The sequence below is a fragment of the Colias philodice genome, chromosome 3 (assembly GCF_061535455.1).
Source record: "Colias philodice isolate Cphi_HAF_F1 chromosome 3, ilColPhil1 Martin Lab GWU primary, whole genome shotgun sequence".
NCBI lineage: Eukaryota > Metazoa > Arthropoda > Insecta > Lepidoptera > Pieridae > Colias > Colias philodice.
In genome coordinates, this window is record NC_143088.1 from 3,335,512 (window position 1) to 3,349,200 (window position 13,689).

Genomic DNA, 13,689 nt, shown 5'->3' on the forward strand with positions numbered 1-13,689 from the left:
GAAATTATCAGCTGGAAACAATCAGTTCACAGTTGTAATTATCAGTAGATATAAATCAAGTATAATGGGTTTTTTTGAAATGTTTGCAAACAGTTTAATACATAAAACATATTAGTTTGCATTTAACGTGTGAAGGGGATGGGTTCGTTAAGTATATCAGTGAAAAAAGGTTTGAAATATAAATACAGTGAGTATAGTTCTTTACTTATTTTATTAAAATAAAAACTTTCACTGCTTTGTGTTAAGTAGGAAGTTTGGACTAATATATGCGTAAATAATGTGGCCGAATATATAGGATTTGTAACTCGTAGGTACCTAATTAATTTCTTCATTTGGTAGTCCAAGATCTGACTTAAGTATGAAAGAATTAATATGAAATAATAGTCGGCAAAAAGTGTAAAGTGATAGGTATTTAAGATATTTCTCTTGAAATATAGAGCTACGTCGCCATATAGTATTTGAGAACACCTTGAAGATTTTTACAAAGACTGAGTCAGTCCTCAATGTAACAATCTAAAATGACTTACATTAATAAAACGTGAGGATATTGCTCCCAGTTGCTCATTAATATCAGAAACTTCTGGAATGATTTCATTATTTTTCACCGCTTGCTGTAAAATGATACCTGAGTGCTATAGGATACCTATACATATATACCACGAGTGAAAGCCGATTTCCGGGTAGGACCACTAGTATGAAATAACTAGCTTTCCGCCCACAGCTTCACTCGCATATATACAAAGGAAATTCCTATAGGAATGAGATGTTTCACTATGTTATAAAGTAGGCCATTTTCCCATTGCGATACGCAGTATCCTGTACCGGTAGTGTAGTGTGCGAGCCTACATACAAATGTATGTGAGATACTCCGCGGCGACAAGTCTCCGAGACTTGTAGGATACTTGAATCGCCTGTGCGTATCGGAATAGGAGAATGCCCTACAGCCTTTGTCAGTCGCTACCTCCTGCTACTTTATCTCCAGACACAAAAATCATCTTAAATTCGTTGCGACATGAAAGAAAGACATAGGAACTGTCGCATTTATAAGCGGGTAATATGTTAGTAAGGATTATTGATATTAATAAATTGACTTTAGTGCGTTATTTCTCATGAGAATTTGTTACTGTGAAAGCAAAAACTCCACATAGTTAGTAACAGTCGGAATAGCCGTGATAAATTCCAAATTTCTGATATACAATAAACAATGGGCAGTTAAGCTATTCGAGCGTGTTTTTATTTGCCCGAGATAACATTCAATTGAGATACGCTGTGATATTTTGGAATTAAAACATTACCTGCCCGATAGATTATAAAATTATCTAACAATGACGCATAGTGACGTATTTTTATTTATATATGTACATTCGAGTAACGAGTTCAAAGGTCAGTTTTAAAAAATGCTGAAATTATCCTATCGTATTATTGCACGCCTCATAAGCGAAGCGTTGAGGTGGGTACTACTGTCGCTTCGCGCAAAACATCTGATTTTTCAAACTTAAAATGTCTTTATGTATCATACATTGCACTTGTAAGATAATACATACACACATATATTAAGGAAAAACACTATTTTTAACGTTCATGATATTTTTGATGTCATTTTTGTTATTTAAACTAGTTAAAAAACAGTTTAAAAAAGTTCTGTCTTGGACGTCCGTGTGTCTGTATGTGCGGATCCTTTTTCTTGTTAACACGATAGCGACCGAAATACTTAACTAATCGAGTCTTTTTTTTTCTCTTACGCTTGAGTATGCTCAGGAATAGAACCCTTTCATTTTTCAGGGTCTGATTCGATGTGGTTTAATTGTTATTAAATAAACAAAAATAATAATTAATAAATATTTATTAAAAAAAATTATGAGGCGTGCACTTTTGGATTTTCCAAATTTATTACTATCTTAATATAATTATGCTTCGTAAGGCTGACGGTTTTATCAGCAGAGTATTATCGATAGGATTAGACTTAAATCGCGCTTTGATCAATAGGAGCTGACCAAAAATGAAAAATGTTGTTATAGCGGGAAGAAAATAATATTATATTCCTTCTTGTTCCCGTTGTAGATGTGTTGCGTAAACTAGGTTTTAAATATATGTTTATTAGTTAATAAAACTATTAATAGAAATGAAATTCAAGAAGTCTAGAACAAGTTACCAGAGAAATTTAGAATCAATATTAATTAGATTCGTATGATGCTACAAGCTAGCCTAGGTACAAGTAGTTTAAAATCAGTTTTGTGGTCCTTTGATGGTATAAAAAAAATGTATAATTATACATTGACAAAAATACTTTTAACATAATATTTAAATGTACATGACAACACTAAATTAAGTTTGTCAGTGAATAATACACTTGATTCGAAGGCAGTCAAGCGTGGCGTCTTTAAAATGACTTTTAGCTTCGTATTTCAAGACATTAGTAGCTACATATTATGTAGATATCATTTTTACCTAACTAAGATTGATTATTGATACAAATGGAACAATACAATTTGAAAAAAAAAATGGTTCTGCTGTAGAAGAATTTATCAACGGGAAAAAATAATTGAAATAATCAGTACGTATCTACCTATATATATAGAATGAAAGATATAGATCAATAAAAAATTTAAATGTACAATTAATAAGGTAAGGTATAATTTAAAATTTTAAGTATTGAGTATCCAGATGTACAGAGATTCAATTCCCATTTATTATCTATACTTCTATACTAATATTATAAAGCTGAAGAGTTTGTATGTTTGTTTGTTTGTTTGAACGCGCTAATCTCGGGAACTACTGGTCCGATTTGAAAAAAACTTTCAGTGTTAGATAGCCCATTCATCGAGGAAGGCTATATAATATCATCTCGCTAAGACCAACAGGAGCGAGGCACTGCGGGTAAAAGCGCGGAGCACAGCTATAGTAATATATAATTTTATTATATTTTTAGGTTATTTGGTAATATAGGTACCTAAATAAAATAATTTATAGATATGCGTTAAAAGTGAATTTTTAAATCGTGAAAAAAAACTAAAACAATGGATTTATATTTTAAACCTGTAATTACAATTTCCGCTATATGTACAGAAATTGTTTCGTACCTGATTATTAACACTATTAAGACTGTTTTTGTTGCTTGTGCGACAAAAAATTTGCAACATAATTGTTTTTATCGAGTTTGGACTACTACTTGAACTCGATTTTAGTTTAAAAACGTAATATTCACAATTTTATAATATGGACCAATGATGTTACAATAAATAAATGAATTATTATATTAATATTTCTTATCCAAATGATTCAGCACTTAATAAATTGCAAGATATGAAATAAATAAAGATTAAACTATTATCGTGTATTTTTATTATAATAAAGATAACTTCGGTTCCGAATTAATACGAATAATCTTAGTAGGAGATCATATATTATATAAACTTTTTGTTCTGGGAAAATCCTTCAACAGTGCCCATCCAATCATCGCCAATTAATGTTACCATAATAAGAACAGAAAAAACAAATGGGTGAACAGTCCATACATTATCTTATTCCGTCTGGTTAAGTGCAACATATCAAACAGAACAATTAATATAACTAAATTATATATTATAACAACAGGGCAACGTACCTATCCCAATATAAAAAAAAATGTGTGCGTGTACTAGAGTACACACGTAAGAAGTGAAACTTCTTTATGTCCTTATTTTTCAAAAAATAATTTACTATATACAATATTAAAGAAATACGTTAGTCACACGCTCGTCGCTACCTACTTAAATATTTACACCGGCCGCTGCTGCAACTCGCTCGCTTCGCTCGCTCGGCTCGTGCGGTAGTTCAAAAGTTAACCTAAGATGCTCGTCGCTTCGCTCCTCGCTACCTATTTGAATATTTACGCCGGCCACTGCCGTTTTCAGCTTATAAAGGATTTCGACTTAGGCGGATTTTGTTTGGACAGAGAGTTTGAGGTTTATTCTTATAAATTTTGAATTCATAAAATTATAATTGAACACCTGACACCAATCAAGCAAACACGTGTTTACGTGAGTCATAGATTTATTATCGTATACTCCTAAAATGTTTTCTAAGAAACAATAGTGTACTTACATTGTCGGCACGTTCTTAAAGTCGGTAACTTATTTTTGTTTGAACAATAGAGGTAATAAATTCCTAATGATCAAGTTGTAAAGGTTGTAAAATAAAAAATATTCTATAATATTAAAACGTATATATAATATGTGCGTCATTAATTTCTGACTGTTTCGAAATTTGGTGCAAAATAAAATTTGTAAAAAATCAATAAAATAAAACAATTGAGTAAAGATCTATAGGCATATTATGTATGTATTTATACAAGATATGTTTAATATTTATACAGGGAACTTCTCAACGTGTTATCTATGAAATTATACTTTTACTCAATTGTTTAATTTTATTTACACACTGTTTTATTTTGCACCAAATCTCGAAACAGTCAGAAATTAATGACGCACATAGTACATAATATATACATATTAAGACAGAGGTTAAGCTTAAATAACTTGAAAAATAAATAACATGATCACGCCCACGTGTTGGTGTTTTAAAAAATTCAATCAAAAACTGAGAATAACTGTAAATATTTTAGAATTAGAAAAATAAATATGTACCACAATAACATTCAAGTATTAGAAAAAATTTATACATAATTCCACCCACGTGCTAGTGTATCTATACATATTATCTATACATATTATAATAAAATTGAAAAAATTGAAAAATACAATCAAAAAGTGAGGTTAATTTTAAATAACTTAGAAAAATAAATACCATAATTACACCTAAGTATTAGAAAAAGATATGTAATTACTTACTTTTTTTTTAAATTCACTGGAATTAGAATAATTAAAATAAACACTTTGATTGTGCTGATCACTTTAATATAATATTATCACGTCACCATAGAGCGTTGGAAATAAATACGAGTGCAATAGAAAAACGGTCAAGTAAAGTGGTAGGACGTACGTTAAAACGATACGATATCCCTACTCCGCTGGAGAAAGTATACGTCGAATCACGCGTGGTAGGGATAAGAAAAAAAATGTCACGAGTACGGCGTAACGCAAAAATGTAACGCGCGCGGCGTAACGCAAAAAATGTAACGCGCGCGGCGTAACGCAAAAAATGTCTCACAAAATTTTTGTCCACCCCCGATAAAGAAGTTTCACTTCAATAACATACCTACATATAAAAATAAATCCCAATGTTTTTTACATTGGAATAATTTTTTTATATAATATATTATGTTGGTATACATTACTGTCGATAATTAATTCTGGCACTATGTAATTATCTTGACCTATGTAACATTTGCAAAAATTCCACAAAAATTCATCCACGAATCTTTATAGTACCTATAAAGAAATTTAATTGCATTTGCACACCATATTCATCTCAAACGATAGTGCGTCACAAAATTACTATCAAATTGTACTTTTTTTTTATTTATACGATCGAGCATTAGTATACGATACAATTTTCTTGAAAACGATACTAAATGATTATCCTAATACAAATTTACTCTTAAATAAAATTTCCGAGTGCTACGCAATTTCAGGCTCTACGGTAATTATTTCAGAGTATGAGCTAATGTTCAGTGGGAGGCAAAAACATATTTGTACTACAATTTACCACTTTATCGCGAATCCAGCTGCAGAAACAGGCCACAACTAGTGTCATTTGTAGTTCGATGAGTGCGCTGTTCGGACGTGTCCCAAAATATATAAATTATATATAAGTGTCGTTCCGATAAACATTCATCGTATTTATAAACGGTTCGTAGCAACGTAGCGGTGGTCTACGGCGATCGACAGCGGTGCGCGTACGCAGTGCGTTTGTAATTTTGTGTCAATTAAGTATTACAATTAGCTTCTGTACATCGAAATGGCTACTAAGGGCGTACAAAGTAAGTGATATTTTTCTATTTACCAAAATTTAATACACAAAGATCCCCTATAATACAAAAAAAATCTAAAAATATATTGTAAAAAATTATTCCTTCTATATGCGATAGAAATTATTCGTTGCGAAAAATAATTATTGAGTGTGAAATAATAATTTTCAATCCAGCATCATGTAATACATAATACGTTATCTTAATGATACTGTCAAAACGGCGTGATAAAAATTAAATTCCAATGTGTTATGAAAGTGATAGTAAAGTACACCTTTAATGGACACGTGTATATAATTATTAATATTAAATTTACTTTAGAATTAAATATTAAATAGAAAAATAATTTGGAATAGAAAAAAAAAATATCGCATGAGTATTTTGTATACCCTTCAATTGTTTACATACATAATTACCAAAAACTTAAACCAATTGAGCATGAAGTTAAATAAATTAATTTATTAAAAACATGAAGTACAGATGTTATAGCCATATTAGAATTCCAATTATTTAGCTAATCTTAATCTTAATCTTAATATCTTAATACTATTATAAAGGCGAAAGTTTGTAAGGATGTATGGATGTATGGATGTATGGATGTATGGATGTATGGATGTTTGTTACTCTTTCACGTAAAAACTACTGAACCGATTACAATGAAATTTAGCACACATATAGAGGGTAACTTGGATTAACATATAGGATAGGTTTTATCCCGGAAATCCCACGGGAACGGGAACTATGCGGGTTTTCCTTTGAAAACGCGGGCGAAGCCGCGGGCGGAAATCTAGTAAAAAATATAATAAATTCATAGAATTTTTATCAATATAATCTACACAACTGAAGAATAATAAACGCTTTCAAAGGTCACAGTTTTACAATAAGATTAAATGCAGTACATATCTAATTTGCTTGTAATTAGGTCGATAAAAGAATAATTTCGGCTTTATCGAGTACATTTACAACGTTTTTTATCTTAATCTTACACAGATAATGCTTATTCTACATGCATATGATAAACGATCACGCATACAATATATCGATATTAAATCTTTGTGTATTTTTATTATTATTTTTACGAATAAATGGGAATATTAAATCTGTGATTATCACTACATAGTATAAAACAAAGTCGCTTTCCCTGTCCCTATGTCCCTATGTCCCTATGTCCCTTTGTACGCTTAAATCTTTGAAACTACGCAACGGATTTTGATGCGGTTTTTTTTAATAGATAGAGTGATTCAAGAGGAAGGTTTATATGTATAATAAGATCCATCAAGTAGTGGAGAAGTACTGTTATTTTTGAGGTTTCTAATGTGATGTCGTAAAAAATTACATTTATTCCGCTTACATTGCAAACGCAGGCTGAACCCTACGAGTTTTATCAAAATAATGTACTAAGTATTATACACATTGAAAAGGTCTACAGAAAAGTCCGCGATGGTATATGTCTAACTTTTATGGATAACCCACAATAACTTTTTTTTGTCATTTACGTTTTACGACAAATAATGGCTAATTTTCGAAGCGATTTTAACCAATACAGCATTAATCCTTAACCAATTAAATACCATGGATACATTGTTCATTTAATATAGATCTATATGGCCCTTTACACCGTATGATTTAAGTGAATATTTTCGAAGATATTACAGATTTAAAAATTGCAGGACGTAGCGTTTGCGGCCGCCCGGCTATGTATTTTATACCCGTGCGATGCCGGAGGCCGGAGCGGGCCGCTATATTTTTTATACCTATACAACGTTCACAATTTTTCTGTAGTGTATTTAGTATCAGCATTGCACCCGTGCGAAGCCGGGGCGGGTCGCTAGTATAGCAATAAAAGTAATGATATTAATATGTGCCCTAAATTATATGATCATTTAGAGTTTCATAATTTCTCCAGATACATAAAGAGATGATAGGATTAGTACCAACATGGTCCATATTTTTTCTACGTACGATATAAGAAAAAAAAACTTCAATAAGTTAAAAGTATTGACAATATTTTACATACATAGTAGGTAACAATGTAGGTAACACTATAATTGTAATGTAAAAATAAACAACGAGCCCCTAAAAATATTATTGTTACTACGCGGTAGAAATTATTAGAGCAAAATCTGTCTTGAATTTGCTTTTATCTAAAATTAGATCTAAATTTTATAAAAAGCCAAAAGAAACTCCATACAGCTTTCAGTTGGAATTATTAAGTTGATTATAAGAAAATACATTCATATAAACATCCATCAATAGTATGATAATAATATAATATATTCTCCTAATCGAACTAAATAAACCCCTCAGTGGGACCGATCCCACTACCGATTGTTGCCATTAAAGAAAAACAAGAAACATATACCAAAATAAAAGTTCAAAATAAATTTTATTGCGTACGGCACACACTTTGTCTGCAGCTATTTATAACATGTTGATTGCACTTTGATTGTGACAGTTCATTTACCGCTGAATTTTTGGCGGCATTTCACATTCCATAAACAACATGCGTAACTTTTTTTTAATGGTAGAAACAGCCAAGGAGGTGGGCCATGTGAGTAGTGACCATAAACACTGGTGGTGTTACCGCCTACCGGTGCATTGCCGGCCTTTTAATGATAATAAGCCCTTTTCTTGAATATTCTAATGACGTAACTGATCAGGAACACCGCAGGATACATAAACTAAACTGATACATAAAATTTTCATTTTGATTTGTATATAAATCAGATGTTCTTATTTTGAAAATTACCACAGACCTCCATACTAAAGGTACCCGTTTTTTTTTCTTCCTTCATGGCAAGCATTTCAAAGAAAGAAAAAAAAAATTATAGATTAAAAAGAAAGAAGGAAAGTAGTGTGCACTATATTATACTTACAATGAAAATCTTAATGGGTTTTCTATTCTCGATACCATCATGCCAATACTACGATAAGGTAAATTATGTAGGCGGTAAAATTTACAGATATTACAATTACATTAAAAGATAAACCGTCATCATGTATTATGATAATTATTGATAGTATATAGATACGTAATCCTTTGTTGTATGCATACAGGTAATTCTAAATTAATTCGCTTATGATGTTAGGATAATCTCAGTAGTAAAAATTCACGTACCTACTTTGATAATAGAGTGTAAATTGATTAATGTTATCAATAGATAATATAATACAAACGTATAATCTTTATTAATTAATGAACATTCCATTTAATATATTATTAAGAAAAAGATGTTTAAAAAATTAAATCTTTATTTTTAGTACTTAATAATCTACTATATAAAATATAAGTCGGGATTTCCTTCCTGACGCTATAACTCCCAGAACGCGTTAACCGATTTCCACGGTTTTGCATTCGTTGGAAAGGTCTCGGGCTCCGTGAGGTTTATAGCAAAGAAAAGGTGGCGAAACGGAGTTCGCCCGGTTTGCTAGTTTTATACAAAAGCTCAAGCAAATACAAGCCAAATTATCGGAGTCTAGCTGTAAACTAAGCATTTTTTGTTTAGTTTCTTCGAATCGTACGGATCTGATAATGAGGCTGACGTTTAGTTTGACACGAAAGCCTCTAAATTAGAAAGGTTATATTTTTTAAAATTTCAAGACGACCACTATAATAATCAATTAATGATCGACATCATATGTAAAAGCAATTTAAAAGCATGTGTATGTCAAAAAAAAGTTAAACATTGTGTATTTTTATATTCACAGCTGCTTCGATTTCTATATTATACGACACCTTTAAAAACTGTTCAACTAGTATGGCTATAGACCAGGATGACAATGTAATCGTGGTGGAATCCCACCGTGGTACGTTATTAAATAAAACGTGAATGTTTTCGTAAATAAATCATAATTGGGTGTCTCAATACTTGTAAATAAAGGGTTTATAATAATACATATTGAATGAATAAAGGCATTACTTTTATCTTATATATAAAAATGAATCGCAAAATGTGTTGGTAAGCGCATAACTCGAGAACGGCTGAACCGATTTCGATAATTCTTTTTTTATTACATTCCTTGAAGTACGAGGATGGTTCTTATGTAGAGAAAACGTAAACATGTACCACGGGCGAAGCCGGGGCGGACCGCTAGTTGAAAATAAAATTTGAATGCGCTGTATATTGGATGCTGTCGGGTTTCTTTATGTAACATTATTTTTTCCATTAGCTAGAAAAAGAAAGGCACTAACAAAGTAACGATACGGCAATTTGACTTGAATTATTTTAGAACAATGAAAATGTCGTAAAATAATAGATCGGCGTTACATTTTGTATAATATCACTCCATAAGGCCATTCTTAAAAGAATTGGTAACACAACTGATTCTGCTTTTTACATTTGGTTTACTGAATAACCTTATAAATTTAATAGTAACCTTATCACTAGTACGATAATAGCAAATGATACGAAGCAGATATTATACAGGGTGTCCCAAAAAGTAGTGATGAACGGAAGCTGGGAGGTAGAGGACCTAAAGGGCTATCCGAATCACCCCCATGTATGTTATGCGATTTTTCGTATTTTCGGAGTTATGACGTTTTTTTCAATTTTTCACCTATCGCCGAGTACGGTGATATTTTCACTCATGGTGACGTCAATTATTGCGGAAGGTGCTTGATTTTTTTTGTGTGCTAAGCTGAAAGATAGGCCAATTCAGTATGGTAACATTTACTATCGTTAGATCTTTGAATGGAATAAAAAAAAGAATTAAAATGCCAAGAAAGATAAAATTACCCAGTATGTTCTCCACTTCAAGGGCCCGTAAAAAAATAAAATCACATAAAAAAAGTTTTCCATTTGGCTTTTAAAAACTTGCTCTATCTATCAGGTAGCTACCCTGAAAATTTCATTTTATTATTCAGAAGGCTTCAATCGAAAAATTGAAATCTAAATGAGGTAAGTGCAAAAATTGAATTAACATGATGATTAATAAAAACAAATTAAAACCAATAACAAGGTGTTTAATTACAAGAAATTTTTAAAATGACCCCGCTATTGCTCAGTGCAAGTGCGACATCACCGTAAAAAGTTGTCTTTTAAATGTCTGAATGCCCTTTTATCATTTTTAATGGTTTCTTCTGCTACTATGAATTTCCAGGTTATTTCGTTCAAATTGTGGCAGTCTCTCGTCTTTGTAGTATCCCCACGGAAAAAAATCAATAGGGTTTATGTCCGGGGACCGTCGAGGCCAGGCTAAAGGGCAAAGATACCCTGAAAGATGGATTGGTCGTTGCAGCCTGCGCATGCGCTGGTGACGCCTGCCTTAAAGCCTGGCCTGCACGGTCCCTCGACCTAAACCCCATTGATTTGTTTCAATGGGGATACTAAAAAGACCTCGGCTACTTGAGAGAATGCTACAATTTGGACGAAATAACCCGGAAATTCATAGTAGCAGAAGAAACCATTAAAAATGATAAAAGGGCATTCAGACATTTAAAAGACAACTTTTTACGGTGATGTCGCACTTGCATTGAGCAACAGCGGGGTTATTTTAAAAATTTCTGGTAATTAAACACCTATTTATGGGTTTTAATTTGGTTTTAATGATCATCATGTTAATAAAATTTTTGCACTTACCACATTTAGATTTCAATTTTTCGATTGAAGCCTTCTGAATAATAAAATGAAATTTTTAGGGTAGCTACCTGATAGATAGAGCGAGTTTTTAAAAGCCAAATGGAAAACTTTTTTTATGTGATTTTATTTTTTTATGGGCCCTTGAAGTTGTGAACATACTGGGTAATTTTATCTTTCTTGGCATTTAATTCTTTTTTTATTCCATTCGAAGATCTAACGATAGTAAATGTTACCATACTGAATTGGCCTATCTTTCAGCTTACCACACAAAAAAAAATCAAGCATCTAGCGCAATAAGTCACGTCACCATAAATAAAAATCTCATCGTACTCAGCGATAGATGAAAAATTGAAAAAAATGTCATAACTCCGAAAATACGAAAAATCGCATAACATACATGGGGGTGATTCGGATAGCTCTCTAGGTCCTCTACCTCCCAGCTTCCGTTCATCACTACTTTTTGGGACACCCTGTATAAACGTATGGTACTATGTGAACACTATCCCAATATATAATTACACTAAAATTTTATGAGGTGTTAATAAACCTACAAAAACTTATCCAATACATTTTCATATGAATTAAATGATTGTCGTGTCGTTACCAGCGAGTGTAGACACATGTGCAAACGCATGTTAAGCCGGCCGGACTTACGTACCTGCCGCAGGGGCAATATTGGAACAATCTCGGGAGCAATTTCAGCTGTTCTCTAAATTGGCTCTGCTTGCCTATACCTACACATCACAATTAAGGAGCCAGTTTAGGGTGCAATTCCAATATTGCCCCTGCTATAGGTATGTGAGTAGCCCGCGTTAAGGTATTCAGATATGTAAATATATTAAACGATCAAAATAGTAAATAATGCATGAACTCATAAATAAGGATTCAATAATTGGTATTCCACTCAAAGTGCGGTGATTCCTTTAACTACGCATGTTTAATCGATGGATGTATCGAGATACGTTTTATTTATAATATTTATGAAAAGGTTAGACATGTAATATACACGCAAGCAGTCGAGTTCATAAATAATCATTGCATCCTTCCAGAATTTCAATCGGGTTTTAGAAAAGGACATGGAACAGCTACTGCTCTGAGTGATGTAATAGGTAACATATTGGAAGCCCGTGATGATGGGGAAGGTACGATGCTTGTTCTACTAGATTATACGCGTGCGTTTGATGCAATTAACATAAACTTACTCTTATCAAAATTGGCGTACTATGGCTTTTCGGGTAACTCTCACAAGTGGTTCAAAAGTTACTTATCTATGAGATCACAGATTGTTGAGATACGTACTGAAAATGGATCATTGCTAAAATCCTCCCCGCGAGCTATTTTTAGAGGTGTGCCGCAGGGATCCATTTTGGGAACCCTGCTTTACATCCTCTATAGTGCTGACATAACTAAGTGTTTTCGTTACTGTAGATATCATATGTACGCGGATGATATCCAGCTTTATATCTCTTGTAAACCAAGTTGCACACCGTTAGCTGTACAGAAAATAAATGAAGAGTTACAGAGGATTGTAGAATGGTCTGAGCAAAATTCTCTTATGTTGAACCCTCAGAAGTCTAAATATATTATTCTTGGAAGTAGGAAACAAGTTAAATCAATCATTAACGCTAAACCTCAAATTGTTATTAATAATAGTGTAATTGAAAGTGTCAAAGTCGCGTGCAACTTAGGTCTTACAATTGACCCACAGCTCCGGTTTGAAATTCATTTAAATAATGTTGTGAGAAACTGTTTCTATAGACTAAAAATATTATATTCATTTCGAAATATTATATCCATCTCACTCCGTAAAAAATTAGTTGATAGCTTAATCCTCTCCAAACTAAATTATTGTGATGTAGTTAGTGGTCCATGCTTGTTGGTCAGAACGGAGCGAATGATTCAGAGAGTTCAAAACGCATGCGCACGATACTGCTTTGGAATACCAAAAAGAAGTCACATAACACCTTATCTCAATAAAAAAAAATATTTTAAAAATGGCTGCAAGAAGGAGATTGCATCTGGCTAATATGATATTTTCAATAATCAAAACGGAATCACCAAAATATCTTTACGATAAGATTGGATGGAGAGAGCAATCAAATACGTACCCTACAAGAACAACAACAAATCCTCTTATAGTTCCTAAGTATCGTACAAGCGCTTTTCGAGGTAGTTACAAATGGGCAGCAACCCACAAGAAGT

General features: G+C 32.4%; 1 protein-coding gene across 2 annotated transcripts in view; it reads left to right on the forward strand.

Moving 5' to 3' along the window:
- Nucleotides 1-5,690: 5,690 nt before the first annotated feature.
- Nucleotides 5,691-13,689, forward strand: part of Drip (aquaporin homolog protein drip) — a 58,912-nt gene continuing 50,913 nt past the window's right edge. Inside the window, exon 1 of one of the 2 annotated variants that reach the window (XM_089713720.1) lies at nt 5,691-5,920. In XM_089713720.1, coding sequence (XP_089569846.1) covers nt 5,899-5,920 — 22 coding nt within the window. In that variant the 5' untranslated portion in view covers nt 5,691-5,898. The remainder of the gene's footprint in view (nt 5,921-13,689) is intronic. The other variant, XM_089713737.1, reaches the window with a different exon arrangement.